The 13004-nt window shown below is 41.1% G+C and overlaps 1 protein-coding gene across 3 annotated transcripts in view; it reads left to right on the top strand.

Moving 5' to 3' along the window:
* Grm8 (glutamate metabotropic receptor 8) overlaps nt 1–13004 on the top strand; it is a 770925-nt gene that overhangs the window by 1112 nt on the left and 756809 nt on the right. For all 3 annotated transcript variants that reach the window (XM_015488298.2, XM_048786066.1, XM_048786065.1), the window contains exon 2: nt 8486–9308. In XM_015488298.2, coding sequence (XP_015343784.1) covers nt 8799–9308 — 510 coding nt within the window. In that variant the 5' untranslated portion in view covers nt 8486–8798. The remainder of the gene's footprint in view (nt 1–8485; nt 9309–13004) is intronic.

Genomic DNA, 13004 nt, shown 5'->3' with positions numbered 1-13004 from the left:
CCCCCCCCCCCCCCCCGCCTTCCTGAGCTTGGGCTAGATGGATGTCTAACCAGGATCTAGGGAAGATGGGGGTCGCTGGGGATGCTGGGCGGTGGGGGTCCTCGAGACCCGCATCCCCGTGCAGCGCACGCTCTGCCTTGAGTTTGCGTTCTCTGAGTTACCACGCGAGGTTGGGATTTCCGTGTTTCCCCCAGTTCCCCGCCCCGTTTTATGGCTCTCGGGGAAACACTGGAGTTCCGTGCCCTGTTAGGGGTGGGGGAAGAGGAAAGGTCTCTGGGATCTTGAGTTTCACAAGCAAACGCGCCCCGACAGCTCCTCGGCAGATCTACAGCCAGAGCAGCCCGAGTTTCGCACGGACTAGCGCAGGGTGTGGGCTCTAGGGGCGGCCAGGTGTGGAGGGGGAGGGGGCGGGGGCGGGGGCGGGGCGGGGGCGGAGGCGCTCCTGGCCGGGTTGCTATGAGAGGCAGGGTCCCCGGGCGCTCTGGGGGACAAGGACTGCCCCGGAGATGCACCAGGAAGGCAAGAAACACCAGGTACTTCCCCTCGGCCCTAGATTCTACCCAAACCGGGCTTCTATGGACCAAGGAATTGAGAAGAAAAAGGAAGATGCAGCGGGAAAGAGGGGACCCAGGGCGGGGTGAGTGGCTGCTGTCTGAGACGGAAATAGAGAAGAGATAGACCTCTCAGCTTTGCAGATGAGCAAGTCCATTTGCTCTGTCAAACAGCTCAGAGATCCCTTGAGGTTCATACAGTTAGTGAAAAATATAATAGAATCACACACACACACACACACACAGACACACACACACAAATCAACAAAGTCCCCCCTCCTCCGCACCCCTGGTCTGGCACGCTCCTTGGTGCAAATGAAATAAAGAGGAGCGTGCGAGTCACCCAATTGCGCAAGACAGCACCCCTGCGTTCCCCTGAAGAATTGCTTCCCCAGTGGCCCAAATCTGGCAACCCGGGGTCAGAGGGTGGCTGCACGCCCAGACTAGTGTGATGAAAATAGATCCACTCACAGATTCCAAAAGCCCCAAACCCTCAGTTCCTCAAGGAAGTCCCACCCCGGGAGGGAATGTCTTGTTTGCCAATTGGGGGTGATCCTTTCCCACAGACTTGATGGTGTGGGAGTCTGGTGAATGCCCATTAATACATTAGGGTCTTGGCTACTACCACGATTGAATACAAATCTTGCCCATTGACACAACTGGAAGATATGGTTTGTGGTGGTATTTACAAGAAAAATTACAAGCAGGAGAAAAGCATTCTGATGATAGCTTGTATTTTGCTTGAAAGAAAAACAAAAAGAGAAAAAGAGACACCAGCAGGTAGATCTTGGATAAACAGCTTATTACACTTGACTATAATTTCCATTTTCCATCATAAAATTGTTTGTCAATAATTGCAAATGGCTACAGAAACCACTTTAGTTTACCTTGGTCACTTGCTTGTGAATAATATCTTGGAATATTTCTGTAGGAAACAGAATCACTGTGTGATATTCATTCTCTGGTTCTTGAAAATATATGGTTTGATAATTTTGAAAAGAAAAGCTTTATTCATCAGGGAAATGATTTCTAATACAATTTTCCTATTTCAGAGTCAACTACAGGTTGTACCATTTGTAAGATAAAGACAGAATTTTTACCTTTAAATATGGGATGTGGAAACAATTCGATGAGGGGAGGCTCTCTAGGAGATGTTTGCCCAGAATAAAGAAAAAAATGCTGAGAACACAACTCAATACTGTTATGTAGGCTCAATTTGTTTTATTTGGTTTGTGCTAGCTAGTTCTGCCCTATTATGCCCCCGTTAGCAAGTTATGGCTGCCTGAATAATTCTAAAAGCATCCAAATCCAAAAGGAGTAGAAAAAAGAAAGAGCTAAGCTCCAATGAGTGCAGAAGAAAGTTAGAAGTCTGGAGAGATGTGCTCTTTTCAAACTTGGCTGGGCAGGTTGAAGCTGCTTTGGGGCTTATTTAATTGGTATTTATGCAGTAAATAACCCAGCTGACATTCACATTGGTAGCATCATGTGCCAATCTTTGTGTAAGAATGTTCCATTGTCTTTAGGGCATGATGCACAGAATGCTGTACACACACTCTTGTGACAGTGATGATGTTTTTCCTTCCAAGTTTCTTTCCTGCTGCCTGCTGCCTGTGGTTAGAATGCCCAACATGAGGAGAACTTTGCTTTAGTCTGGGAGTAGCATTGCTCTGTCTCAATGTCTTAAAAGAAGATGCTGCATGGATGAAACCCACACACAGCCCAAAGCTGGCTGCCATGCCTGTTGAACAAGCTGGCTGGCAAAACTGCTGCCGTTTTCTTGATAGAACCTGATTGGGTATCACCAGATTCACACAAGTAATTTGCCCAGTAGGAATGGTTACTCCATGTTGTTCCAGGACAGGCTGTGAGCAGAGAGCCAGCTGGACAATATTGTTTACATCTCCAGAGAGGATTTCTCTTGGCTTGAAATTTAGATTTGGGCTTTATTTTTCTCTTTTTTTCCCTTTCTTTTTAATTTTTTTTCTCAAAGATGTTTTATTTTAATTTCTTCTTGGTGATTTGACAAGTTATGACAAACCCACCCAATGACTTGAACATAGTGTTATCTCATTCCAGGACCCACCTTATGGGTACTGCTGTTGGAGTGATTTGAGGAGCACTGCTGAGAGAAAGTGCCTGACTCATTGCTCCCTTGCTTTGGTTTGTTACATTGCCATAACTACTGTTAATGGTGATCTATCATTGGTAAAGGAATTATGGCTTTCCTAGGAATTATCTTAAAACTGCAGATGTTCCAATCGGGAGGAATAGGAATGCATCTTCAAGTTTTGATAACTGCTGATGAATTCACTCCCTGGGGAGTATGCAGGTAATGAGAGAGCAAGGTCTTGAGGTCATGAACCCTGGGACATGCCAGCACTGTGGGAGGGAAGAGATTCAGCTCTGAGAAAGGCAGAGCAGGTGAGGGGAAGTGGGAAGATGTAGGAGAAGCCCCAGAGGAGTGTGTGGAGGTTGTTGAATAGGGTTGGCTGATTTCTTACTTTTCCTGGCAGGATTAGGCCTAAAGATAGAAATGGTTTATTGGCTGGCTCTTCTAGTGTAATAAACCCCAGTGGCAGAAGCATTACATTCTTCTTACACTTTACAAAGGTTTTCTATTGTCCTATTTTCGCTTCAAAAGCTACCTGATCACTAATTCCTTAAGAATAGTCCTTTGGATGCTCATAAGTGCCCATGACCTTCATTTCCCCAGATCAGATATTGTACTTCCATGCACCTTCCTTATATGTCCTTTCCTCTAGTTTTCCTTTGAGGTCTCTGCTCTCAGTATGGGCTCTCCAAGATTAATTCTTGACACATGACTGTCATTAATGTCTGACTGGCTATGCATGTGATGGGAAAGTGGTCTTCTCAGATCTTTCAAGTAATAATACACCAGAAAATACTTTATTTCTAGGGCTGATGGCTAAACTAATAGCATCCCTGTACATTCTTATAACACTTTTATAAAGTACTTTTACACACAGTATGTCATTTGATTTCTCAGCCTGAAAGATGGTCGGAAATTATTCCCCATTTTAAAACAAAGAAACCAGGATAAGTGACTTGCCCAATGCAACACAGTTGTGGGGAGTGAGACTAGAATAAGGGTCTTCTAGGACCCCGAATATCCCACTTACACCCCAAATGATCAAAGTAGGGTTAGCTCCATAACCATTAGGGTCTCCTGCACCTAGCAGGCATGGAGAGAGGCAAAGGTGAATACTGCATTTGAATCCAGCCCTGAGAATTTAGAAACAGACATATAATCTGTTTCCAGGTCCTCATATTCAGACACCAACCTCAGGTAGACTTTAGAAAGGAAATGAGATGATGTGTAAGGCTTCGGGCATACCATAGGCATTCAATAAGTATTAGTCTCAACTCCTTTCTCTTTTCTTACCTGTTGTATACTATAAAAGTGGCTTCTCATTTCTTTAAATATGATCTTTTTATGCAATAGTTGTTATTGGAAAAATAAGGGTGCAGATTGAATTCTACTACATCAGAATGCATTTCAAATACATGGGATTTAGCTATTTAAAGAAAACCTGTGGTGAATTCTTTTGTAATGCAAATAATCACCTTCTCATTTATCTGTTTAGTAAGTTGAGCTTCTTGCAGCTCAGATTTTCTTAATATGGGGACTGCTTGTCTAGAGGAGCTTTCACAGCCCCCTTTCACTGATGGGAAAAAAGACATTCAGCTTGCAAATAAAATCAGTGATTGTATTCACTTGGATAAGCCTTGCTCTGATGTTTGAGCACAATCTCATTGTCCCTTATCATTAAATAAGAGAATCTCAGAGTGGGAAGCTGGAAGACACCTTAGAAATTGTATGGTTTATCTCACTTATTTCACAGATGAGGAAATGGAAGCACCACAGAAATGAAGTGACATGTTCGGTGTCACCAGCCAGTGACTGCCAGACAAGGATTCAATTCCAGGCCTTGTTGCCAGGGGAGAACTCTGGCTGCCCTATCCTACTCTGTCCCCACCAAGGATCCACACAGTAGCAGCCTGAGAGATGGTACAGAAATGTAATGCATTTTTCAACAACCAGAAAGAGCTGCAAGTGTGGGCAGTTTCAAGTGAAACTTCTGGTTTAGCAATTTGATGAGTTGGTGACAACATTTAGCTTAACCTTTTTGTTAAAGAGCTGAATGGCATGCAGTGTAGGAATACTGCTTTGGCCTTTTTATAAGAAAAAAAATTATAATTCTTGGCTAATGACATTTCTCAGCAAGGATTTTACCATGTCATACCTTAATTGTTCTTGGAGGAATACACAAAGGCTGACCCTGATAGACCCTGTGTGTGGCTGTGGTCCTGTTCCCCTTGGCACCAACCTGGCCAGGAAGCCAGATTTGAAGTACAGATATTTGGATAAACAGAACTGGATATTTTCAACACTTTGAGAGATTAAAAAACCACTCTCTTGGAATGTCCCCAGATTCTCCCACATTGTTGTTCTTAAAGAGCTGATCACTGAAGATATATACAGTATTGAAATATTTCAGCAGAAGGGCAGGACTCTCACTTTCTCATACTGCCATGGCCAGTTTCTGCAGAACTGGGGGATTTCTCAAAGGATAGTACCCACCTTGGGGGCCTGAGGATTTTGAGGGTGCTATAACTTGCAAGTTCTAGACTTGGGGCTATAATAAACCTTTTGGAGCCTTCTTTTCTCATTTATATAAGAATTAATGATCAATGTTTGGAAATTCATTGAGATTCTATTTTAGGTCAGTATCTCAGACTTTGGAAAAGAAGATACAGAGAAAATAAAAAGAAGCAGAATTCAGGACTTTGGCTCACTTGAGCTCTCTTTACTGGTCTTTCAAGAAACAGCTGGAACACCATTAGGGAGCCACAGGCTCAAGTTCCATATAGGGGGTCTTCTCCCCAGGAGACCAGGCCCACAGGAACATCAGTGGAAGGGCTGGTGATATATAATGTATGGTGTACTTGGAGTGGATTGAAATGGGGTGAACAGGAAGGACTAGGAGGGATCATGGGTAAGCTTGCCTGCAGGGTTGCACAGCCCCTCCCTGGGGGCCCAGGGGTAGTGCTGAGTATCCCTTCCTCTCCGAGGTCATTTTCAGAAGGACAGTCTTCAAACCCCCTTGATAAAGTCCATCAGCATAGGCCAGTTCCTTCCAGCCCCAGAAAAAGGTCAGTTACTTAAAATCAAACATGGAACATGAAGCAGAGCTATTTGGGTCTATAGTGCAGAAAGGTCATTATTTCTTTAAAATTCATTGATTCCAACTGGGATGAGTTTGGATTAAAGCTCACAAGAGTGCTATAAGAGCAAGATTGGGCAATGTAAGATCGTACAGTGAAACCTCGGTTACAAGGTTTTTCATGAACTTTCATATATATTTTTTTCCTTAGAATTTAAAAGGGAAACTAAAACTTCTAGCTATCAAGCCGTCTGTGATTTTCATGGCAATGTATCAGACTGCAATAACTGCAGTATTCAAATATTTTGTAAGTAGCTCTGATTTTATTTTTAAAATGACAAGCAAAATTCAGCAAAAACCTTACCAACTCGACAAAACCACAAAAAGTTGCTCAGTTTTAGTAGAAAAGGAATTAGAAACCAGATTAGCAATGGTAAAGCTGCAGTTAACTGAGCATGTCCCCTGTCCAGGTACTGTGTTTACCATATGCTCCTTTATGGGCAAAAAAATCAAGTGCTAGAGAGCTTGCATGCAATTGATTCTATGTTGCAGAGGAGGAAACTCAAGTGAGCTGTCCAATAAACTTATAACCCAAACAGAACCTCTCGTTTTTCATTTCAATGCATTCACTCACTAAACCAAAAGATTCTTGCTTCATTGCTCTCCATTCCACGACCTTTTCCTTAAATTAAACTTCCAAACAGACATAGGAGATGCTAAAGAGACTAAACATTATTACAAACACCAATACATTTTAAAGAAATTCATTTATTACTTTCAGGACTGCATCATAGGTAAGGATTCTTTGTGATTAGAAGATAGATTGTTTATATGTTCATCTATAATTGAAAACCTCTTATTCTCTTAAGTGTTTGAGTAGGTGGGAGGTGAGGTGGCATAAGGAAGGAAAGCTGATCTTTGGAGAACAGATTCTATCTGTTCCCCTTCACCTTATTTGTTTATTCTTGATTCTATCAGAAAAGAATGTATGGGACACCATTCCAGCCATGGGGACTTGGTTTCATTTTCTAAATTAGTGGTCAGAGTTACTGAGGTTTTACCATCATAAAACTGATCTTCCCTGTGAAACTGTAAAACACAGTCTTACTTCTCTTGATGGGTTGTATATGGTCCATACCTTAAATGGTCTCATCCAGAAAGCTGAGTAGACTTTCCAAGTGTTTCCTTTGGTGGAATACTTGAGGCCAGGTTCTTGTGGAATCAGATTTTTAGAGGGAGAATGGCTGCTAGGAGAACTGAGTGGTGAGAAAAATCAGAAGAGGACTAAGTTTTGGGGGGCAGTGTAGAGACATCCAAAGCTTACCATGTGCCAGGAGACAGCAATACTTGTGGCAGGCAGCATAGAACTATCTTAGCAGAGTGGGCCCTGGTTGGCCAGGCTCCAGGTAGACACTCAGAAATACAGCTCAACGGGCCTACTAAGAACCCCTTTCAAATCTGAAAATGAAAAAAAAAAATGCCTTTCTCTGAAGGCATTTGGGCATCTGTTCAGTTGTCCCCTAGGGAAGCACCATCCTTCCTTTTGGGACAAGGAGGATGGAAAGAAAATTTTATGAACTGGAACCTGAACAAGTGAATGGAAAATACAACCAGATGTTGGTTAGCTAGGGTAGAGGGAAATGGGCCAAATTTCAGGTTTCAAACTCATATATAAAATAGGTTAGAAATGAGCATTAGATTAACCATCCTGCCAAAATAAATTGATCCTGTTTATTCCCTTAATTATCTGTACGTTTCAAATCTCCCATTCCCTATGTTAAGTCAGTTCTCATTTTCAGTTAAACCTCTTCAAAAGACTTTTGAAAGAATTTCCTGGAATTCTTTAAGGACAAAGGCCCTAGAATAAACTTTTTCTATAGATTTGCCTGTAGACTTTTTCACTCTAGGTTATTTCTAGTCTTGATGAAATAACTGTTTCCCCTACTGAGTCAGACAAAATTAAGAAGGTTTTCAATTGATCTCCAGCTCTGAAGTGCTCCTCGTGATTCTAGGATCAAGGCGTGTTTACTTCAGAACTGTAAGCATGCCCTGACAAATTAATTGGGAACTCTGACAATGGTAATAGGAAGATCTTCACATATAACCCTCCCTTTGTGTTTAATTTTCAAGTCTTTGTTTTGTTATGAGAAAATGATAAGATGGCTTACAGGAAAAAGCTGGTATTCTATGTTAAAATTTTCACAAGGTATAAAACTTACATATTTTGATATCTTTATAGGTTCTTTCTTTTTTGTGATTGAATAATCACTTTTACCCACTGGGAAATCTAGGACACTAAAAAAAAATGTCATTAACAGATGACTGGCTTGTTGAATATACCACCTTTCATTATGATTTTGTGGACAAAATTTAAATGCTGACTTCAAATAGCTGTAAAAAGTAAAAATAAAATTGCAAAGAAATAATGCCATTCATCACAGGGTATTTAGCTGCGTGGAAATAGGATTTATTGAAATAAAATGATAAATAAAAATACTTTCTGTCTTGAGAGAATCAACCTAGTTTCTGATACTTTTCTGTTTCTCTTGCTCTAAAAGTGTCATCAATCTCCCTGTTTAGATGCAGTGTGGCCAGGTGTTCAGAATCACAGGGGGACAAAAAGAATTAGTTTCTTACCGAATAGGGGAAATTAAAAAAAAAAAAAGAGGTTGGTTTAAACATGGCTTAAATATACAAAAATCAGCTCCACTAAACTGAATGCCTTTTCTTCCCTCCCCCTACCCTCAGGAATAATTCTGCTACAGGGCTGACTTCAAGGACGTGAATCGTTGACCTCATGCCAACATCAGAACCTCAGATGTTATTCTAATTTTTGCATCATTCCAGGCAAGTTGACTTTATATGGGGTAAAACTGAACCTTAAGGGTCTGATGGAATTTCACTGTGACGTTCACATCAAGACAACTTGCTGAAACCCACAGAGCCTTTCCCCCATGGGACCTGATGGTAGCCTCCAGAAGGTGCAGCCTCAGGTGGTCCCCCGTCTTCTGTGGCAAGAATAAACTTTGGGTCTTGGATTGCAACACCACTTGTGGAGAAAATGGTATGCGAGGGAAAGCGATCAGCCTCTTGCCCTTGTTTCTTCCTCTTGACCGCCAAGTTCTACTGGATCCTCACAATGATGCAAAGAACTCATAGCCAGGAGTATGCCCATTCCATACGAGTGGATGGGGACATCATTTTGGGGGGTCTCTTCCCTGTACATGCAAAGGGAGAGAGAGGGGTGCCTTGTGGGGAGTTGAAGAAGGAAAAGGGGATCCACAGACTTGAGGCCATGCTTTATGCAATCGACCAGATTAACAAGGACCCTGATCTCCTCTCCAATATCACTCTGGGCGTCCGGATCCTTGATACATGCTCCAGGGACACCTATGCTTTGGAGCAGTCACTTACCTTCGTGCAGGCATTAATAGAAAAAGACGCTTCTGATGTGAAGTGCGCTAATGGAGATCCACCCATTTTCACCAAGCCCGACAAGATTTCTGGAGTCATAGGTGCTGCCGCAAGCTCCGTGTCCATCATGGTTGCTAACATTTTAAGACTTTTTAAGGTAGGTAAAGGCATTGTCTTTCTGATCCTTGTAAATGGTTGACTCCAAGCGGAGATTAAAGAAGAAAGTGAAGATGAGGATGCCTATAGGTAGACCCTTTCTGTGTCACCAGGTTCCTCAGAAGGGGCATTCTGTGTCTGGGTTTCTACACGTGTTTTAATTCTACTATTTACAATCAATTGGATCAATCGTAACTGTTTTTCCCAAATAAAGAGAAAAATGGTAAGGTCTGTGACATATTGGGTCCTTACTATCTTGGAATGATATCCTCAGTAAGGTTCATTTTTAATTAAAGCAAGCATTTTTAGAGAATAATGAATACTTAGCACATTGATCATACAGCATGTTTCATCGGTGTTTGAGGTATGTATGAGATAATTTACTTGGTGAGACTTCTCTAAGGTGAGATGCTCTGTTGTGACAAAAGTTCCTGTGTGAAGAAACAGTATTTATTACTAAAGCGTAGATGGGAGTGACACTCTGGGAGATAAGATGGCCATAAAATTGTCAGGCTTATTATAACTACAATAGAGCAGAACCTCATTAATTCAAACTGCTCCAATGCAGACTTGGAATAATTACATATAATTCTTATTGAGTTAATAGTTCAAATTTAACAGGATAAATCAAGACACTTTGATTTAAGTTTGATGATCTATTACTTATACACTGAATTTATATGTTGATTAAAATTGGCAATATGAAATACTGTATGTAAAAACAGTTTGAAAAGTACAAAGTGCTATAAAAATAGTTATTGTAACTCACCATTTTCATTAACTTTCTCATCTTATTTATTAATATCCATTTTGTAGTCTTTTGTAACAGGCATATTTTTAAAAAATTGAAAATACTTTTCACTCTGATTTCTTACTCAGTGGGACTTGATTTTTTCCAACTTAACCTGAATTAATGAGGCTTCATTTTTTTATTGTGAGAAATGATTCCCATGAATATTAAATTTAAAGTTGGATAGATGACAGACATAGTGACAAAAATGAACAAAGTGATAGAAAACTTCACAAAAAAGATGAAAGAGATTGAATCAAAGGCTTTCTGGTTTGGAAGATATCTTGGGGGCCCCATCTAGTTTGGTCCACGTCTCATGCTGGATCCTCTCCAACATCCCCTGAGAGGCTGCGCAGCCGCTATATGAATTCCCTTAGTTTAGAGGAAAGAATGCTAAGAGGCAGCTTTCATCAATTTCAGTTTGATGAAATTTCCTCAAATGAGGAGGCTATTGAGTAGAAGCTCTCTGTGTCTGAGGCATACTGGAGAGGCACACACAGGCCCCAGGGAGCACACAGACATTTGAGCAAGACATTAGGCTCAGTCTCCTGGTAGTGAGGACATTAGGCTCAGTCTCCTGGTAGTGAGAGGACACAGGATCAAATAGGCAGCCAAAGGTGCCCTCATCCTCTGTCTTCTGAAACCCTCAAAGGAAGCTAAGCATTTGCCAATAATCTTTCTTGGGCTGATGGACTCCTTTCCTGGAGGCAAGGTGCCCAGCCAGGATTCTCCAGGGTTCTCCCACCCTCTGGAGTCTCAGATCCTTCCCAGAGGTTCCAATTCTGTGCTGTGTGGCATTTTCTGCTGTGGGGTCTTGTCTAGCTCAGTCATTTTCCCAACTGTTCCCCCCATGCTGATTTGACCTTCCTCTTTGCCTGCTCCAAAGCATTCCTTTTCAGTTCTTAACTCAGTGACTATGACTCAGAAATACTTAGAGGAAAACTCTAATAACGATCTCCTCCTTTCTCTGACCTTCTTCTTATATGTTAATGTCCATTGCCATCAAATCCCACATTAATACCTATGAATCTGTCCCCTACCTGTAGTGTCCAGCCAAAAGTAGGCAAGGATTTGAGGAGTGGGGTGGAAGAGATAATGAGCTTATCTGAGGTTTTCAAAGCTTGTTTACATTAATTTTTACCACAGTATCGGCTTGTCTGTAAGATGGTGATAATAATACTGTAATAATAGTAATACCATGTTAGGTTGTTAGGTATATTTAATTAAGAGAAAATGCAGTTGAAGGGTTTTGTCAGAACCTTTGGTTCCTTGGGCTGCTGAAGGAAACTTCAGGCCATCTGAAGGTGAGAGGGGAGTTTTGTTTTGCATAGGCTGGACCTGGCTTCCTTCTGCTCTGTTCTTTCCTTACTCACTGGCTGATTCTGTTACTGTTTTGAATAATTCTGGAGGGACTCCATCTGACCAGGGGATAGGATTACTATTGATCCTCTGGGCAGAGTCAGTGCTCTAGGCCAACTCCTGAGCTACTGCTCAGCACTCCAGGAGGCTGCTCTGGCTACTCTTGACTGACCATAGGGAGTGGGTTATATTTGGCCAGGAGGGGGCGCTGATAATGGTAGAAGTCATAACTAACACCATCAGTACACTGGTGAGTGCACACATTTAACCCTCAGGAAATAAATCTGTTTATTAACCAAGTTACTGAATTCAAAAAATTGATCNCAAGCAATCAAATGAGACTTTTCAATAGCAATCCATTTGTGGGTGGGATAGATAATTTCTCCTTGTGTGGAACTGCGCTGGTTATAAATGGCTAAAATTGATCTTCATATGAAATAAATGAAATACAGCGAAGTATCCCACTTCCCTGGAAGTCTTTGCCTACTTTGCTGTGTTAACAAAGATATATTTTCTTTCAAGAGACTCTACCAAATGTAGCAATCACTAAAGCCAAGTTTTTGCAAGTTATTTATTCCATACAATGGATTTTATTAACTGTAAACTCTGAAGAGGTAAATCTGCCATATCCAGGCTCATCTAGTTAGATGGACAGATAAATGACCACAATCAATAAACTCAACAGGAGGTAAACATTTCATGTAAGACTTATTTAAGGGCAAATAGATAACAGAAAATTGAAAGATAGACTCCTTCAGTCATTCCTTTGGCTTTGTAGCAAGCTCTAATTTAACTATGAAAAGAGCTCATTTACTTTAGATCAGATACTCTCTTCCAGTGACCCAAAGCAGTGACATTGGATGAGAATGAGCCCAGAGAGATCTGTCAAAAGCATGCACTTGGTAATCTCTCTCTCTTAAAACTCTTTAATGATTACCATTCTGAACTCTTTATCCCACAAAGGTTCACTTCAACTTTGCCAAGGAAGTCTTTTCTCACTTTCTTCGACTAGATTAAGTTTCTTGTTACCTGTACAAAGAAGCCTCCTGTACTTCCTCTTTTTAACATGTACTGCTCACTGTTGTAGTTGTCTGTACTCATGTGTATCCCCCATTAGACCATAAGCACTTTGGGCAGGATCCATGTGTATTTCCTTTATACATGTCCAGGAAATCAGTAAATGTTGAATGGATGAGTGAACCAACCATATCCCTACACTCACTCCCTTGTCCTACTCCCAAATATTGGAAATAATATTTGGGCAGATAGGACAGAAATAGAATTTTGTGTATTCTTCTTTTATACTATTTTTTTTTTTTTTAGAAAAAGGAACAGAAGGAGGAAGAAGTGTGGAGAAAAAAGGAAACATGGTGTATTTTGGGAGTTCTATTTTCACATGCTTCCTCGTTTTCCTTCGCATTCATATTCTCTCTAAATAGATTTTTAAAGTTAAAATTTAAATAAGTAGAGTACACGAGTACATTCTCATTTTGAAAGGTTTGAGCAATAAATAATTTAATAGTGTAAAATAGAAGGGGTCTATATCCC

The sequence above is a fragment of the Marmota marmota genome, unplaced genomic scaffold (assembly GCF_001458135.2).
Source record: "Marmota marmota marmota unplaced genomic scaffold, marMar, whole genome shotgun sequence".
Lineage (NCBI taxonomy): Eukaryota > Metazoa > Chordata > Mammalia > Rodentia > Sciuridae > Marmota > Marmota marmota.
This window is presented reverse-complemented; position numbering and strand designations above follow the sequence as displayed.